This window comes from Emys orbicularis, chromosome 6, assembly GCF_028017835.1.
Source record: "Emys orbicularis isolate rEmyOrb1 chromosome 6, rEmyOrb1.hap1, whole genome shotgun sequence".
Lineage (NCBI taxonomy): Eukaryota > Metazoa > Chordata > Testudines > Emydidae > Emys > Emys orbicularis.
In genome coordinates, this window is record NC_088688.1 from 40565736 (window position 1) to 40586027 (window position 20292).

Below are 20292 nucleotides of genomic sequence, written 5' to 3' on the forward strand. Positions count from 1 at the left end.
ACGAGAAGAAATGTATATATAATGCTTTCTACCCTCCAGGAAGAAGGTCTGTTGTGACTGTTGTTTCAGGGTTGAGTCTTTGTGTTGTGCACTGCAGAATCTCCCCTCCCTAACCTCAGATAAGAGCATTTTCTCTGATGTGCAAAATTCCATAAGAAGAATATTTGGTTTTGTATTCTAGGGACCCATTTTTGATCAAGGAATCAATGATTGTTTAAAAAGAAAAGCCCTTCCTCTAAATAAGTCATGTGATTGTTGATTAGCTCAGGAGCTTTGCAAAAAATCAGATGTGGAACTGTGCTAATTATGGTAAAGGAGACTTTTTATAGTACTGTAATTGGCGTCAGTTAGCTCCAAGGAGCTATGCACTTACTACAATTCTATCAAAGGGAAAGGGATAACTTTTTGTGTAAGATTGCTCACGGTGCAAATTGCTCAGCGTTTGTAAGCTGTGACTCTTACAAGTTTAAGGGAGTAGCTATTGAAGCGATCAAATTTTTGCCTCTGACCTGGACACCTAGACAATTCAGGTCATAAACACTTCGCTTGAAATATGGGCAGGGGGTAAGGGGTTCACTCTGACACTTCTGCTTTCTAATAATAGAGCCGATGAAGTAATACTGCAAGTGCTGCTCTTTGCGGATGGGATTGGGTTAATGTATACACTGTAGGGGGAGTTGCATGGATGGATCACATTAGTATTCCCGCCCTATCAATGTGCTATGTTGCTCACCACGTCAGTCTGCCCGATTCCCTACGTCTAACCAGTCCCACCAAAGGGTTCAGATGGGATCTTCAGCGAGGCGAGCCCTTGGAGACCGGATCAAGGCGAACGCTTAGAGTCCAGGGAGGCGCAGGTCCGCACGCACACACGCGGCCCTTCTCTCCCGGGGAATGAAGAAGCTGGCGCTGCTCTGGGAAGACACCAGGAGAGCCAGCCCCGGCAGCAGCGCAGGTTTTGAAGGCTGAATTCCCTCCTGAATGGCAGCTGCCAGCTGCCAGCCCCGGCTGCCTCTGCCCGACCTGCAAATCGATGCCGAAGGGAGGAGGGCTCAGCGCGCCAGCACGGGGCTCTTTCTGCAGGGGCTGACATGCTGCTGAGCCAGAGAAGTTGACGAGCCCGCTCCCCTGCCTGGCTGTAGTAGGAAGGATGCTGCCGGGCCCCGCGCTCGCTACCCCAGCCCTCCAGCACGCTGAAGGTGACCAGCCGCCGCTGCAGCATTGTAGTCTGTGACTGGAGAGGTGTGGGGAGAGAAAAGTGACTCTGGATCCCTCCTCGGACCCATCATCGCCGAGCTGCTGCCGCTGGTGGTGGGGGAAACATTTGCCCGCCCCTGCTGGAACCAGTGCAGCTGCTTTTGCTCGGTGGATGCGTATGCATGAGTTCTGCACCGAATGGCCGCAAGAAGCGCCCCAGGACCGCTGGCTCTATCTTCCAGATCAGCAAGCCGCCCCTGCCCGGCAGGGACGGGGAACGCCGGGGCAGCGGCTCGGAGAGCTCCTACAAAACCCAGAGAGCCCTGGAGGACTGCAAGATGGTGGGTAAAACAAAGGGCTTTTTTTCCCCCCAATGTATTTTTGTAGTTTGCGGTCGTGCCACTCCCCCTCCAGCTTGTCTATTCCGATCACGTGCAGCTGCACTATTTTTAAAACTGCAGCCCCCGGTTAAGTTGACACCCTTTCGCCCGGGTCGTAATGGCTAAAGACAGACCATGTGCCGCGAGAGGGGGAAAACTCCTGATGGAGCCTGCAGATTTTTGACCCTCAACCCCCCAAATTGTATTAGCAAAATAGAAAACAAGGGTAGCAGCGGCTAGTGCACCAAAATAATCCAGATCCATTGCAGCCCATTGCAAAAACCCGGCGCCAGCACTCTCCACTCCCCCCCCCCCCCACAAGATCCAGCCCAATTTTGGTCCCAACCCGCCCAAATTCTAATGCCTTGCCTAGAAAGATCACAAATGTAGCTACTCCAACTGCACTAATAAAATCTCATTCATCTCAGCCTAGCAATCCTGCAAAAACCAGGATCTGGCACCTAGATTCTGCTGAATTCTGTCAATTTTGGCCCCAACCCCTTAAAATCCACCATTTAAATAGATAACAAGTAGAGGTGCTTTTAGTATGCCAAAAATGTCTGGACTTCAACACACCTTAGCAGTGCAAAATACTAGATTAAAGCACCAGGATCTTACTGGATCCATCTAATTTTTGGCCCCCCAAATGTAACAGCACACAATTTCTTCACTAAGGTAGTCACTTAGAATGCCCTAAATATTTGGACCCCAGCATGTTCCAGCAAAACAACAGCACAAAATCCCTGTCCCTGGCACCGGAATCCAGTTGGACCTCAGCAATATTGGGCACCAACTCTGCAAATTAGAGACTCTAACTAGAAAACAGGTGGAGCTGATGCTATTTTTCATTCAAAATCTGAACCCTGAATATCAGCCCTCTATCATTAGAACATACACTGGGGTACCTGGATCCTGCCAATTTTTGGCCCTAATACTCCAAATTCAACTGTCTAGATAGAGGGAGAAATGTAGCAGTTCCGAGTACACCAAAAAAGTCCAGACCCTATTGCAAGTTGTCACGGCGGCACTATAAATACATATATCTAGCAACATTTTTTCATTCTAATCCCCCAAATTTGAACAGCTTAATAGAGAAGAAGTGGAATTGGAGAAGCTGCACTATTTAGCTGGTAAAATGTTTAGATTTGAGATTAAAAAAACAAAAGTTTGGGACCAAAAATTGCCAAGACCCAGCAGCATTCAGGTGCTGAATCCAGCTTTTTGTGCTATTGCTGTTCCCAGATGCACAAGGGTCCGGATGTTTTGGTGGCATAGTAGCACTACCATTGTACTCTATTTAGGCAGTGGCTTTGGGGTGATAACTGCCAACATTTGGCTGTCTTCACCAGAATCCGGGTGCCAGATTTGAGATTTTTATGGCACTTTGCACTCCAATGGACTGAGGTCCAGATTTTTATTATTATTATTATTATTTTGTGCACCAGCATCTACACTTGTTCTCCTTTTAGGCCATGGGACTTGGGGGCTTGAGGCCAAATTTAGCAGGATCCATGTGCTGCATCTGTTTTTTAGCAGATGTATAAGGATGCATTAGGGTCTGGATGGTTTTGGTGCACTAGAAGCAGCTAAACCAGTTCTCTTATTAATGCTAGGGAATTTGGGGAGGAAGGGACAAAATTGGCAGGATCCAGGTACAGGAGCTAGGTTTTTACACCACCCTTGCACAGGGATGCATTGGGGCCCGACCCAGAATTTCTTGGTGCAATATGAGCAGCTACCCTTGCTCTCTATTTAGGCATTAGAATTTGAGGGTTGTCTCCAAAATTTGGCTGGATCTGGTAGGATCCAGGTAAATCCAGATTTTTATCTTCTTCTTCCCAACTACAAGTGGCCTTTATTCATGCTTTTATCTCTTGCAGATCATGATTGCATTGAAAGTCAACATACATTTTGTTTCTTTAAAATAAAAAGAATGCACATTGTAGATTAATGGAACAAAATAATAATCTTTCCAATGTTGTGAATATAAAGATTTATCCAATAGTGTCCAAATATGTCTGGTAGTGTGATGCCGGGTTGGAGTATTTCTGTGGCAAGGCTGAGAGGTTTATCTATTTCTTTGTTTGTTTATTTCTCACTGGCCAAAGGCTTTCTGGAATACTAAGTAGAAAGTGCCTTTCTAGTACATCTTATCAGCCAACAACTTCAGATCAATTTCAAGTCTGAAACCTGGGTTAGAGGCCAGTGACAGGAAGGAAATCATTACAAAATAAATTAGCAAAGGCTCCAGTGCATAAATGAATGGTACTTTCCACTCCCTAAATGTGTTGCTAATCAGAAACCAGAGGGAGTGAAGGGAATCATCTCTGGAGACATTTTCGTCTTTCATTATGATAAAAAATAATCTCATGCTACCAGGAGAAGAAAAGCCGTTATTTATGTCTGCATAATATTTAAGATTAACTACCCAAACACATTCAGAGGTTTAGTTGGAATATTACTTTCCTGCAAGAGAATATTTATGGTACATATAAGGTAGCTCACATGAAGGCCCTACGTATTTACTATATGTTAAGGACTTGATCCCATTCTCTGTGAAGTCAATAGGAGCAGGCCTTGAAGTAGGAATGTTTTTATAAATGCCCCATTATTTTATCAGTGTACTTAAATGTTTCATGTAAGTAAACAATCTGTTTTTCAGCTTGTTCAGGAGTTCAATACCCTGGTGGCTCTATACCGGGAGTTAGTCATTTCCATTGGGGACGTCTCCGTCAATTGTCCGTCTCTACATGCTGAAATGCAAAAGACTAGAACCAAAGGATGTGAGATGGCCTATCAGGCGCACCAAAAACTAGCAGCGATCTCTGGGTAAGAGTCTTCTTGTATTTCTTCCATTCAAGCAAGTACCTTCAAAATATTCAAGTTTCTGGTTGCTAAACAGTATTTCAAGGGAGCTTTGGGCAAAGGCACCAAACTATTATACTACCGGTCTATGCAGAAATCAGTGTTAGGATTTAAACTAAGAGATGTATGGTCTTGGATTTTACGGAGTGTACAAACCCTTATCACAGCATCATTTTGGGCCAAATCATGCTGCTGATAGGAATTTGGCACTGATGATAGTATCCTATACATTTCATTGAGACTTTTCTGTAAAGTGAGAAGGGTATGGCCTTTAATTGGCAGTCACAATGCAAAATGATCAAAAGAATATAATCCGTGGTTGAGCTTCCAGGGTGAAATTCCATGGGCCTGATCCTGCAGTTCTAACACAATGCCCCATCAGTGGGAATATTACATGACTAAAGACTGCAGGAACGGGCCTTAAGATAATGTGGTTTTATAAATAGCTAAATAGCCTGTGCAGGGAGAGAAATCACCAATTTGATCACTAAGCAGTTGCAATTTACATTTGTAAAATTTACACCTGCATCTGCTAATACTCTGCTTTACACCTACAGTTGATTTTGCATGTACAAAATAGGGAGACTAAACTTCTGCCCTTATGGCTATTTACCCCTAGATCAGCAGTTCCCAAAGTTTACCCTAGCATGGATCACATCTTAAAGGAAATATTGTCTTGTGGACCATCTCCTTTCTCATTTGCTTCTGTGTGACATCCCTGTGGGAACTACAGCTGTTGCTTACAACAAAAAGACATAGAGGGGAAATATTTATGTATTTTCATTTCTCTTTAATGTAATGAGTATTTTGTCCTTTTTGAAAAAAAGTTAATCACAACATCTCTTCATTTCGTCTTCCCTTCTCATCTGTTCTGTTTCTCTCAGCTGAAAACAAGGATGAGAAAAAACAAGCTCTCTACGGACCACCAGCAAGTGCTCCTCAGACCATAAGTGGTCCACAGACCACAATTTTAGGAGCTATTGCCTTAGATATTTTAAGTTTGGATCCTGCAAGTTGCCTAGTGCCTCCTGTGATTTAAAGAACCGCCTTGTTGTCCACTAAACTTCAATGGGACTTGAACTAACTCAGCATCTTGCAGGATCAAGCCCTTGAAGTGGGACATACTTTAAAATACATAGAACTTAAACATAAATCATTTCCATAATTTACATCTGTATTCACCTATCACATTTGCCTATATTAAATCATCTTTCTTATGTCTGCTAACTCTCTCATCTATTTGTATTGAAATGTGGGCTACAGCCTCCCAGACCATCTTTCCCTGTTTGAGTCTACAGTAAAGCCATATTACTAAATTTGTGACACCACATCCTTGTCATGGTAACAGAATGTGTCATCACAAACTCAGGATTATGGCTATTGCAGGATAAATGAAGAGAAAAAGTGGATCTCTCAAATAAGGGTAAAATCCCCATCACCTTTATAAAGCCTGAGTATTTGGGTTCTGTGCAGGTGAAGTGCACAGGTATTGAGAGGTGAAATCCACTTGCCAATTAGTGGTTGCTGCATAGCACTCCTGCTTCTGCTGCTTCAGCCTATAAACTGTAGTAGCGGCCCCCAGTACTTCAACATCAGCCATGCAGGGTGTTAGGGCCACTGCATCAACATAAATGTATATCTCCCTTAGCTCGTCATAGCCTTCTGTGCCTGCCTGTGAAGATCCAACATGAAGATGCTTTCTGTGGCACACAGATGATGCACTGAGATTCCTGTGTGGCTGCTCTGCCCATGATTTCCCCAAGCCAGCCCTTATCGGGCTTAAGTGAAATGGAGAGCCGTATATTGGCCTTCCGTACCACTGGTGAATCTCACTCCAAAACCAAAACAGTGCTTTTGGTATAATTTTCTTCAGATTTGATTTTGTGCAAAATTCTCTTTTAAATAGACACTGTTCACTCTGACTTGTTCCCCAAGCAAAAGACAAGCTCTTACAAAACTTAGGTCTGACAGCACTAAAAATACCCCCCAAAAAATAGCTGCTATTTTAAAAATTCATTCCGTTTAGGTGTCGTATCAAAGGTAAGGAAATATGCTTGTTTCAAAAGATATGATTTTAACATGTTCATGTCTCAGATAGAAATCTGATGCACTCACAGAGATGTCCTGCAGGTGCTATGAAATTGACATTGTAACTCATCTAAGACTGTATTAAACAACTGTAAATAATGTGATATCCATAACAACTGGTAAGTATTAAAAACCCGACAGTTCACTATAAATTGCTTATTTTGTCCAGTAGGCATTTCACAAGATGTGCTTCGCATGTTTAACCTCCTTCACCTGAATAATGAGAGCAACAGTGACAGCCTAATTAACTTGTTTCATGCAGTGTTTGAGGACTGGATTAAGACGGCCAGGTCAGGGAAGGTTGGGGATACAATGAGGATTCAGAGTGGAAAAGAAATAGAGATGGCAACAGACATGGAGTATCGGTCCCTAATTCTGTAAGAAGAATGATGTATTGCACATGGGTTGGGGTCTGGACTGAGCTAGGATAAGACAGACTGGAGGGGGAAACGCATTAGGGATGGTAACATAATAGAAAGGAAAGAAGCGGGAGTAGAGATTTTTGAGGACTAGAATGCACTGGTAAGGAGGCAGCAGCACAAGGAGAGGCAGAATTGGAAGGAAACATGGGAGGATAAAAAGTTAGAGCAGGAAATAAATGGACAGAAATGAGTGGGGAACAGGAAGAGAAGGCACCCGTTGTGGAGGGAGGGAAAAGGTGCATCTGAGGAGGAGGGCAGTTAGCAAAGGAAAGGGAGGGATGGGTGTTTTCTGTAGCCTTTAAAAATAAATGAGAGCGAGAGAGACATAAGAAGAAAGACAAAAAACAAGACAGCAGGAAAAGTGTTGCTTTGGCACTGAGTTTGTTGTGGGGACACAGCCCTGGGTGGCCCTGCTAAATATAGACAATGAAGAGAAAAGTTTAAAATATCTGTGGTTTTTTTAAATTAAACTACAACTATTGGTTAAAATCAAGACCAAGAAGAATGTCTAACATTGCCTCTGTGGGAGCTAGCACCACTTAAAATATATTGTACCCAAGTTAAAGGAATAAGAAACAGCTGAAAATATTAAGTAGCCATAAACATGTTTAATCAAAACTGCATGTTCTGTTCATACACTGAATACCACGGGAGACTCTGTGTCCTGCACGTATAGTTCCCGAAAATTCTGATACAGCATCCAAAGTTACAGTAGTCCTGGTGTGATGTTTTGTCAGCTGGGCAAAGCCACCTCCCCAACTCTCTTGCCTTCTCTTATGGACCCGGTTTAGGGGTTCACACAAGAGAGAGGGCAGAGACTGGTCAGGTCAGGGGTGAGGAGCGAGCATACAGAAGCAGGGCCAGAGCTAGTGCAGAGCCAGAGCTGGACTATGGGAATTCTCCATTTTTCTGGAGGGAGCCCTCTGGGCTATCACATGGAGGCACCGCCCCACAACTTAAAGATGTGGGAGGAACTCCATAGTAGCTAGTGTATGAAGTAATATATTGATATTGCCTCAAACCAACACTATTATGACTTTTGGGAATAACAAATATAAATAAAAACATTTGAAGTAGAAACTTTCCAACTTTATATCTTCATTTAGCAGCAATGGAAATACAAGGAAATCCTTTCTAATGGTGCTTGTGCCTTACCACATGAGGTCAAATCCTGCTCACCTCTCCCTCAAGAATCGCATTAATTTAAAGAGATTATTTTCAAGAATAAGGTGAATAGGATTTGGCTCTTGAGCTGAATTATTGCAGTTGATTATGGTATCAGAAGCTAGAAACGTCAATGGAATTCTACTTCATATTATATGCATGTGTAGGATCACAGGTTATGGTCAAAGCAACAGAGACTACAGCAGCAATAGAAAATGAGTCAGCAGGATTTTCTTCAAAGATAGAGTTCAGAGGAAGATTTAAAAATGGGAAAGGCATCTGGGTGAGGATGAAGGAAAAAGTACTGAGGAGGTACAATTCTTTTTTGGAAGAGGATCTGGTCTATAGGAAGGTAAGGGACTGGGCAGGTGCAGTGATTGGCAAGGGAGCAAAGAGTGAAGAGCTGGGTTTGTGGGCAAAGTACATTATTATTTTGGGGCATAAACAAGGACAGAAAGAACTCAGGGCTGGAATTTCAAACACAGGTATGCACCACTGCACGCACACTTTTGCAAATGCCTAATTTATTACTCAGATACCTGATATGTATGTATAGTTCATATGCTGTGTGTGCACATAGCCAACTAAACATCTAACTGGCCATGTCTATGTGCTAATGGCTGGTTTACATGTGAATATTGGCTCTTTTTGCATGGAACTTGGTCATGCAAACGTGTGTGCGCGCATGCAGTTGTGTGCATCTAACTTTGAAAACCTGGCCTTATTGTTCAGACAGAGAGCTGTATTTTTGAGGGATTATCCAGACTTTACAGAACTGTGCAGAACCTTTGGCTATTTCCTGCTTGATACTATATTTTTAGTAACCTGTAAAATTACTCAAGGTTTGCTTCTCGAAACCTTGATAATATAATTGAGTATCCTAGTGTCTCTCTTGATAGAAAGCCAGTAATAGTTAAGTGATTATGTAACAGAACAAGGAAAAGTTCCCATCAAGTGGTTATGGTGACATTATAAGCTATAGTAGTGAATCTTGTCATGAGAATTCCAAGATGAAGTTTCCTTACATTGCACTATGGTATATTTATTATTTTTATAATAAAGTCAATGCAAATACTAAGGCAGCATAGTTTTAAAATAATCATAAACACTCAGGAAGAACAAAAGTTAAGGCTCCCACAGCAACTTTACTTTGACCACATTGCATTCCACTCCTGACATCACACAGAAACATTGAATATGGTCTTGCTTGAACTATGTAATATTTATTTTATTTTATTGTTGTTTTTTCCTTGTGGTTTTCAAACATTTATATTGTTTTCTGGACCAACAGAGGATCACTCCTCTCTGGCTTATTTAATACCCAGAAATTGCCATGGCTGTAACAAAAAGCTGAATTCAAACCCATTTGTGGTTGTGTTTTTATTAAAATTTCTATGAACTTCTCCCAAATCAAAGTTTTCTAAGCAAACAAAATAAATAAATAAATTGTATCTTGGTCCAAATATTACACATGTTGAAAAAGCCAAGTTAAAAAAAAGGACAATTCAGACTTGTAGCCATGTGAGAGCTATATTAAGACAGACATTATAGAAAAAGTTTTAACCATTGGCCTTGTGAAATTAAAGAAGGCACTGCAAGAATAAGGATGGCTCAGGAGAAACATAACATGGCACCAGTCAGTAAGGGCTGGTCAATAGGAGAGAATTTTTATAATCAGGAGTCAAAGTGAGGTAATGTAAACAAAAGAACAACAAACCAGAGCTCTCACCACGCAGAACATGAAACTCTACCCTCCCTGACTAGTTTCACTGCAGCTGCCTTTTCAGTCCTTTCCCAGAGCACTCGCGCAAGGGGAGAGTGATGTTGGCCTTAATTCCTTGAGTCTTGGGGACCAAGTGGTGCCTCTGTATCCTGCCATGGTTTATGGCTGGGGTATTTTTATGGCCAAACTTGCCTTTTGCTAACTTAGCTTTTTCACACAGGAAATGTTTGGGATCAGAGATAATATAAATATTGAATCATAGAATAGAATATCAGGGTTGGAAGGGACCTCAGGAGGTCATCTAGTCCAACCCCCTGCTCAAAGCAGGGCCAATCCCCAGACAGATTTTTGCCCCAGATCCCTAAATGGCCCCCTCAAGGATTGAGCTCACAACTCTAGCAGGCCAGTGCTCAAACCACTGAGCTATCCCTCCCTTCACCTTGCTGTAGCAGAATCTGGCCCATCATGTATGTATAATTTTAATTAAATAGAAAAAAAGTGGTCAGAGAAAAGGCTTTAAATGCATTTTCAATGCAGTGTTTTATTATAGTAAATGGTATATCTAAGGACTCAGCTATTCCTACATTAATCTACTATTGCCCAAGTATTGCAAAGGTTTTTAGAATGGCAGAAGGGTGGATGTTTTATGGTGGATCTGACTCGATTCAGTAAAAACAACAACAACAACAAATGTCTGGCTTTGCAGTGCAGCTTCTGCTACCCTCAATTATGTGGAGTAATACCTTACTTGGCAAGAAGTCCTATTTATTTTATAAGGACTAATCACTGAATAAGATACTATTAAACATGAGTGAAGGTAGCAAAATCCAGCTCCAACTGAACAAGCGCTTGCAAGATCCAGCCCATGTTTGTTATAAACATTCCCATTCCATTCTAAATAAGGCGTGATATACAGCGTGTGTGTGTGTGTGTGTGTGTGCGCGCGTGTGCGCGGGCGCAGCTTCTGTTAACATTTACTATAGCCCCTTTCAATGCTTACCAAAAATCTGTTATTTAGTGGGAGTACGTAACGTTATGGAGCCACATTCTAATTTCATTTGCACAATTTTAAATGTGGAGGTTCATTGATTTCTCACTTATGGAATTATTCCAGATTTATACTGCTGTAGCAGAGATCAAAACTTGGCCCACAGCAACTGAACCAAAATACACTGTGCTTGACCACTATATATTTAAAAATGACGTAAAGGGACACTGCCAATGTGAAAGCTAGTCAATTTTTAAAAAAAGACTTAAAAATAGTTTCAGTAATTACACATATTCTCGTGTCCCTTTCCTGACTTTTGCTGTTTGACAATCAGGTTTTTCTATTTAATAAAATGTTTTTCTCTCCCCTGTTGCTGTGTGATAGATCCATACAAAGAACAGAAAAATATAACAAAGGTTGAAGCTCACCCTTGTGAAGAGAGCCAGCCTCAGTCTATGCACCAATTAAGTACCAGTTAAGCCCTCAAAAAAGGACTTACATAGCTCATAAGAGTTATTACCATTTATTTTTTGCATTACCCTAGTTCCTAGAAATCCAATCAAGATCATGTGCCACTGTGCTAGGCACTGTACAAAAATATAGTAAAGAGACAGTCCCTGCCCCAAAAGGATTTCATTATAACTCAATGAACCAATTTCATCCCTGGTGCAACTACGTGGAGGTCAGTGGAGTTTCACCAGGGACGAATTTGGCCCGGTGTGCTGGCAAATGCACAAAAGATCAAATTTATCCCCAGGCAGAAAACCAGCACATGACCCAGGTACCATGTAAGCCCTGTTTTGAGCACTTAGTGGATCATTAGCCTTTGCTGCCTCTCCGCACGGGGTTGCATATGCTGGGTTGCAGCAAATAAAAACCTTAACTAATTGCTTGATGTTGTTATAGCATATTATTGATTTGTTTTAGATAAGAACATTGAAATCCTAAAATTTAAATCCTTAGGAAGCTGGATTCTTAAAAACCATCAGTCAGAATCTGCCTTACTTCATGAATAGTTCCACTGATTTCAATGGGATTTCTTGTGGAGTGAGGTACTAGTCAGAATGAATAAAGGTGCCAGAATTTGACTCACAATTATGTATTATGGAAGTACTGGGTGGAGCACTAGTTTCTAAGGTGCCTTTTATTGATTACTTTATATAGCTTCTCATGTGCAAGATTATTTTGAAATAAAGGCACCTGTTGTATCAAAGCATATGCAGATACATTCAGCAGAAAAGTAAAAACAGCAGCAGAATATATAACAGTGAGTTTAACCTGTGACTGCACCCTCAGATAAAGGAGGCATACTCAAGCCTACCTAGAACTGTAGAAGAAAACAGCTATATCCTCTCCCCCCCACCCCCCCAGCAGGTTTGATCCTGTATTCCGTACACCTCATGTGCCCCCAACTTTGGAAGTTTGGGGTGTTCAAGGAATGCAATATCAGTCCAAAGACAGTAGGAGGAGCCCAGTTATCCTGCCAGTAGTGCATCACTCCCCTTGGTTTCAATGGAAGTTGTCCATGTCAACTGATGGAATAATCAGGCCTTGAATTTATTAAAATACGAGAAGATTGCATCTCACTTAGTCCATCTGTTTGGGTCTTGTTTATGGTATGCTAATACTGTGACCTCTCTGATTATCAGAGAACACAGAATGACAAAATACTTTACAGCAATATGTATACTGGATTCAAAGATGCAAAACCCTATTTTCCAAGGAATCAGTATATACCAGCGGTTCTCAAACTGTGGGTCGGGACCCCAAAGTGGGGTCACCAGGGCTGGCTTAGACTTGCTGGGGCCCATGGCTGAAGCCAAAGCTTGAGCCCCACTGTCCGAGGCGAAAGCTGAAGCCCGGGGCCGAAGCCAAAGCCGAAGGGTTTCAGCCCTTGGTGTCGGGGCTCAGGTTACAGGCCCCTTGCCTGGGGCTGAAGCCCTTGGGCTTTGCCTTCCTCCCCGCCCGGGCTGGTGAGGTTCAGGCAGGCTCAGGTTCAGTACCCCCTCCTGAGGTCATGTAGTAATTTTTGTTGTCAGAAGGGGGTCATGGTGCAATAAAGTTTGAGAACCCCTGGTATGTACAATAAACCACCCTCAGAACCAGACATCCTTTTAGTCCATTTATTCCACAAATTGCCACATTGCAGAGGAATTTTAATACTGTGCCTTCTTAATGGATGTATTTACTGTAGAATTGAAATAGAACTAGTTCATGTGGCTCATTTGTTTAGGCACAATCTGTACAGGAGAATTATATTTACTATTCAAGCAGGGAAACTGCTGCTTCCCTTAGAATTCTAGTAAGGGCAGGTTTTCAAAACCTTGTGAGGGATTTAGGAGCTCAGGTTCCATAGAATGCAACTTAAATCCCATGGGGGCTTTTGAAAAACTCCCTCTAAATGGAGAAACATGAGGCCCACAGTAAGACCCCAAAATCCCACTGATTTCAGTGGGAATTTAGTGTATGCAAGGAACACCAGTGTTCTGATTAATCTTCATTGAAGTCAGTAGCAAAATTCCCAGTGGCAGCAATGGGAGTAGGATTGGGCTCTGAAAGCAAGAATGGGCCTTAAATTTGTATCTGTTCTTTGTGTTCTTCCAGATTTCTAAATCACCTGCTACTGTCAAATGGGAATGATGTGAAACATGCCAATAATTGCTATGCTGCAAACATGCACTGATTCCTTTTTGTTTCTATGGAGTTTAAAAAGAAGATTGACTTAATTATGGAAAACAAATTAATTTTAATACATTTAAATTATATTCTGAACTATCCTTAGACTCACAGTGATATTTCTTTGGATACGCTTCCATGAAAGGGTGTTATTTATTTGTATCAATAAGTTAAATTGTTTGGAAAGATGTCTTTTTTTATTATTACAGTTTGATATATTGTACAGGAAAAGCAGAGTAATGACAAATATCCAATTTGCCAATAATGTCAGAGCAAATTGTATGACATTTGGGCGACTGTGCATTTTGTCAGCATGTATGTACGCAGAACAGTGCAAGCGCTTGTTCACTTTATTTTAGAGTATGTTGACCTTGGGTTCATAGGCAACTCATATAGATGAAATACACCCTTGTACAAAGGGCCTGGATTATAAAGGTTATAAACCAATTAAACCCATATTTAAGGGCTTGAGTGGGGCTTTCATTGTGCACATGCCTTATGCTGGACCTCTGCACGGGGTGAATTTCAGTCATGTTTAATCCTGCAATGCCTACCCAAGGAAGTAGCCCCATTGACTTCAATGATACTACCCATGATTAGGGATTACTCACGTGAATAAGGGTGGCAGGAGCCAGCCCTTAATTTGGTTTTAAAAGTTTTAAAGCCAAATTCTGTGAAGTTCTGAGCATCTTATGGTTGGTGCTAAGCATCCTCAAATCCTATTAATGTTAACAGGAGTTGAACTCAATTACCACCTTGCAGGACAGGGCCCTTACTCTATATTGTCCACCCCAAGCATTTAAAAATTATAAATCAGGTTCCCCAGAATAATGAGATAAAATTGTGGGGTTCTTTTCATCTGCCTTCTGCTTTTTGAATCTGAAGGGTTGATGTTTTCAAGGTTTCCTCCACAACCAAGAGGGCTAGAAATTTACTTTGTTTGTTTAATGAAAGAAAGATGTGTCTCATTAATCACAAGACCCAGGAACTGGGGTTTAAGAAAAAACACCGAATATTGCACAACTCACGATAAAATCATGATTTGCTGTCACATAGGGGAAATGGAGTTTAATATGCAGTTGCTATAACACACAGTACTTCACATTATGACAGTGTATTAAGTGGAAGTTGTGGGTGCTCCAAGTCACTGAAAGTTAGGCCACTTATTTAGATGCCCAAATTCTGGATTTAGTGCCTAACTGAACATTTTGGCCTCACTCTGTAATACTCTAATTTCCTGACTCCAAAGTCTGTGTGTTAAAGAAAGAGACAGCTTATTTCAGATTGCATCAATAGCACTGTATTTCTGCTGCCTCGTGGTGTCACCATTTATATTATAAACCCTTACTTAGATGGGTTTATGATTCAGTCTTGAAAATTTGCTCTGAACTAAAACGTGATTTGCAGACACTCATTTAATCCCTTTTAAAATACAAATTGTGAATTAAATCAGTTTAGTCAGTTTTAAGTCACAGGGAAAAAAACAAACAAAAATAATCATTTGTGATTCCAGACACTTGTAATGGCTAATCTCCAAGAGTGGAATCGAGGGAAACAATTAATGGAGGAGAAAACAAGGTTATTTACTAAAACTGGCATTCTCAAAATATCTTGCCTCCACAGATTTACCGTTCTTTTGTCCCTACTTCCCTTTGGAGAGTTGCTCTGGGTAGGCTGCTGGATATTGAAGATGCAAAGCATAAATGCCTTCCTCTATAGATTTGTTCTTAACAACTTAAGGCAGGGGTAGTCAATTATTTTTTGTCAAGGTCCAAATTTCTTGGGCAAGGTATAGTCAAGGTCCAGATTCCAGAGAAACATTTTTCACACCGTAATAACAATAATGCTAATAATAAGTAAATAAAAAGCTTTCACGGTCCATTCAAGCATCTGGTATTCCAGATTTGGCCCCCAGTCCACTATTGACTACCTCTTAAGGTATATCTCCACTGCAGTCATGGGATATGATTGCAGCTTGCGTAGACATGCCCACGCTAGCTTTAATCTACCAAGCTCAGGTACTGGTGTAGTGAAGCTGCAGCAGTTTGTGCTTCAGCACTGGCTGTACAAGCCCACCCAGAACCCTGGGTAATTAGTTGCACTGCTAGCCCAAGCTGCCATGGCTCCACTTCTCTGACACCGAAGCTTAAAGCTAGCTCATTTATGTCTACACAAGCTGCAGTGACACCCCAAGACTGTAGTGTAAATATGCCCTTAGTGTGCATGTGTCCAGGCATTCCACTCACTTAGGCTCTACCTTTTTTCACGGCTCTGAATGTGTTTGACACCCAGAATGTGGAGGTGTGTCAGCAATATGTTATGGGTACTCCAGTTATGGGTAAATACATGTAGCTGTAGCATTACAGCAGCAACGCTGAGTATGGGGTTGAAATAGCCATTTGGTTTTAAGTTATTTCTAGCTAAACAAAACCCTTTTAAATCACAAGTTTGGAGGGGAAAAGGTGACTTACTTACTGATGGGATATGGAAACAAATATATTTTTAAAACCACAACCAAATTTGGGGTTTAAATTAGGTTGTCAGTGTCCCTTTAACGATGGTGTAGTATCAGAATACACTGATATAGTTAGACAATACAACATGGTTGCAACCTCTGTCATGCTCCCCGTATGCTCTGGTTCACAACCTACCAGTTTTTGAAATTTCACTGAGCTTCAGAAAAGAGCCTCCAGAAGAGATGGTTTAGGTGGTAGAAACCAAGCACGATAAAATAATGTGTTTTCAGCTTGTTTAACAGCAAAAGTGTGTTCAGTAGTTAGAACTCAGCACCTTGAGCTGGAACATCTGTGTTTTCTGCCTGGCTCTGCTACTAGTCACTTAGGCCATGATTTTCAAAGGTGGGCTAATGATTTTGGGTGCCGCAAGTTTTGGGTGCCCAACTGGAGACACCTTAAAGCAGTGTTTCCCAAACAGGGAGCCAAAAGCATTCATGGGAGAGCCATCAGGGTTGGGGGAGGGGAGATTTTATCAATATGCCCATTGTTTTTTTCTTTCTAAATGAGAAACTATTAAACTAGCCTTAAAAATCAACTGTGTATTATCCACATATCTGGCGGCGTGGAGGGCAAAGAGAGGCTCCAACGGCCAGCAGCAGCAGCACCAGCAGATAGGGGAAGGGGGCTGAGAGAGAGACAGATGTGTCTTGTCTTTCTAATGGAACAGTTTTTACCAAGTGCTATGCCTACACGAGCAAACGCTCGGCTGCAGAAAATGATTATTTTAATTAAGTTAAACAGAAAAGTAGACAATACGATGATAGGTTACATTAATTTGTATTTTCATGTCTCAGTATTACTGCAGAAAGTCCACAGCCACAACGTGTCATTTGTTTTTGAGTGTAAGTAAATGACAGTGTGAGGCATGGGGAAGTACAGAGACATTTAGTAACTCCAGAATTCGTAAACAAGAGATGAATTTTTTTTCCTTCTGAAACAAGAAGAATTAAAACAATAACAAAAAGTCCCTTCTAGAGAAGTAACTGTTCTTCAAAAAGCTTAGAAGCATCTATTGTTGTGGCCACGGACTTGCAAAACACAAACAACCATACCCCAATAAACAAGCACATACCATTGATGAGATGCTCCTACTTCTAGCCATCAGAGGCGTGGAGAATTATGACTGGGGAGCAAGCAGCCATGGCACTGAAAACCATTCCTGTGTCAAATAATACCATCTGCCGCCTCACTGATGACTTGTAGAAAACATCCAGGACCAGGTGGTAGAACAAGTTAAGAAAAGTCAATATTTTGCACTGCATCTTGATGAATAACTAGCATGGCTCAGCTTCTGTGTCATGTGAGATTTGACAAAGCAGGTTCAATAGCTGAAGAATTTTTATTTTGCAAAGCAATCCCAACCTGAACGATTGATGAGGAAATAGTCAAGATCCTCGATAAATGGTCTTAACTGCGGCTGTGCACTGGTGGGGCAGCAGCAATGACCAGAAACAACAGTGGGGTTGCAGCATGAGAAAAGTTGCAAAATCCTCCGAACTCTAGTGTCCCTCTTGAATGTAGTGTCCTGAGTTGGTTAAAAAATAATGGCATTTGGTTGTGGGGAGCCACCAAGTCTTAAAATACCTGTAAGGAAGCCTCAGTACTACAAAAATTGGGAACCACAGCCTTAAAGAGATTCGACTTTGAGAAAATGCTGAGCACTTGCCCTGTGAAAAATCAGTCCCTTTTAAGATGTCTCAGGTTTGGCTCTCAAAAATTGAAGCACCCATAATCACTAGTCATCTCTGAAAAACCTTGGTTGTAGTCCAAAGTTTTCAATTGTTGGCACCTAAATCCCTGTTTAAGCACTTAAATAAAAGGGGCCTGATTTTCATTGTGCTGAGCAACCATAGCTTCTATTTAGATGCCTAAAAATTGATTACACACACACACACACACACACACACACACACACACACACACACACACACACACACACACACACACACAGTTTTAAAATGTTGGGTTTAACCTCTCTCAGTGCCTTAGGTTAATCATCTGCTAGGTGTGTAATAATACCTACCTACCTCCCAGGGGCATTGTGAAAATTATTTAATACTTTTAAATCACATCTCAATCCTTTGAGGAAAGTCTTAATAGCAATGCTAAGTACTTCCATTTTGCTGTTATATCACTTCCTAAATAGGGCAAGTAAAGATGACATTTTTATAATAACCTTTTTCCTGAAGTGGCAATTTGGATGTATCAGTTTAGTGGGGGGTTTTCCCCTGTAAAACAATTACTGCAAGTTTAGGGCCAAGTGCTTGAAGAGCTGAGCACCTCCCATTAAGTTCTTAGTATGTCACAGGATGAAGCCCTTTCTGAGTAAAATATTCCCATACAAACCCTTCATTGATATAGATTTAAATAAATAATACTTTTAAATGGGAAGAGGACCAGATTTTTAAAGGTCTTGAGGCACCGAAAGATACACAAAGGTAGCTGCCTGAATACCTATAGAACCTAACAGGAAGCAGAATGACTTCAGGTATAGTAAACTGCTCTCTAAACATCATTGTCTCCTTTAAACCATAACTTAGGACACTGTATATTTCTGGCATTTCTGTTTTGTCAGGCCAGAATAAGATACAGTTCTCAAAGGAAAGCTCTGCTTACAGTCATGGGTTAGCATAATGGCAAGCCAATCAGATTGGTTAGCTTCCCCACCCTGTTTTTTATAAACAACTTCAATTTATATAGTGTTTTATCATGCCAGAACATTTTCCTCTGCAGTGTCATTACAGTTCCAGGAATAATAATTGCTAGATAATGTGACTAATGTTGCTTGGCCAGCAGAGGGAGCACAAAATATTTAGGTAAATTTTTAGTGTGATGCACCAAAGAGTTGCATGATTCATTAATGCTAACAGTTGCATGACAAAATCCATACATATATTGTCTAAAGTTTACCCCAATATGGTTTTTTGAATTCTGCAAAAATAGAAGCTAGTGGATTTTGTTATTTTTGCTTTGATTTCTTATTGATGGCAGGGTTTTTTAAATAACTTTTTGAAGTTAGGAGTACTTTCCCAATCAGAATAATTTAATTTACTAGAAGAGTCTTATATCATGACCTGGGGTTCATTTGCAGCTGATTGAAAAAATTGAATTCCCAACCTGTTGGACATGCCAATATTTCAAAATAGGAACACTTTTTGCAGAAAAATTTCAATTATGAAATGTCTAAACGTTTTACAAAATTTAAAAAAAAATTAAGTTTCAACATTCCCTGAACTGAAACATTTCATTTCTCGAAAGTAATCTATATCTGCCTACGTTGCCTTGTGGTCTCTTGGGAGTTGTAGTTTCGGTGCCTCATACCCATATGGGCCAGGCTCCCTGGCTGACTACATTTCCCATGATAACCTGCAGTATCTCCCACTGGGTTAGCCGCCAAGTTGCATCATGGGAGAGGTGGTCCGGCCAAAGGGCCCAGTCCATAGAGGATAATGGAACATGAAACTCAAACTACAACTCCCATGAGACACCACGGCAGCATAGGCAGATACAGATTAATGCAACCTGAAAAAAAACATTTCATTTCAAAATTTCAGATGGATTTTTTTTTTAAATGGCAAAATGTTGATTTTACAGAAACTACATCCTCTGTCAGAAAAAAAACCCCAAACACATTTGGACTGACACCTCCTAACCAGTTTTCTATTATATATAGGTTTTTACATCACATTTATTGCTGCAGTGTCTGAGTGCCTTCCAGAAGTGCATAAGCAATGTGACTACACCTCTGTCACATATTGTTTGTATTCTCATCCTTTCCTCAGAGTGAAACACATGTGGAGGGGATGGTCTTGTTTTGGTAGGGTACTGGTGGTGGTTGTTTGTTAAATATTCCTGTTGCTATATGTTTAGATCAGAGAAGGCAGGATCAAAGAAATGTGCCCTGCACTTTAAGCAGAAAGTGGTGAGGTTTGTGGTAATCCTTAGTTCCTGGGGGAGTTCATTCCACAGTGGTTGACCGGCACCTGAGGAGATTCTGTCTCCTGCACAAATGAGCTTTACTTTTATTGCTGAGAATTTCATTGTGCCCGAGGAGGAAGTTGTCGACCACAGTCTTCATCCTGGAGCTTTAGGTGGTCTTTTAGGCAGGGCCGGCTTTAGGAAGTGCGGCCCAATTCGAACATTTTTGGCGGGGCCCCGGCAGGGATGACTAAAAAAAAAAAACCATGTAAAAAAAAGCCTTTCATTTCTTAGCAACCAGTTCCCTATAAAAAGTTCTGATTTAAGGGATGTGCACAGTATGTATTTTTTGTAC

General features: G+C 41.2%; 1 protein-coding gene across 1 annotated transcript in view; it reads left to right on the forward strand.

The window, feature by feature from the left end:
• The first annotated feature begins 1379 nt into the window (after positions 1 to 1379).
• Positions 1380 to 20292, forward strand: part of RGS7BP (regulator of G protein signaling 7 binding protein) — a 75264-nt gene continuing 56351 nt past the window's right edge. The window contains exons 1-2 of the mRNA XM_065406797.1: positions 1380 to 1538; positions 4240 to 4406. Of these exons, the coding sequence (XP_065262869.1) occupies positions 1380 to 1538; positions 4240 to 4406 (326 nt within the window). The remainder of the gene's footprint in view (positions 1539 to 4239; positions 4407 to 20292) is intronic.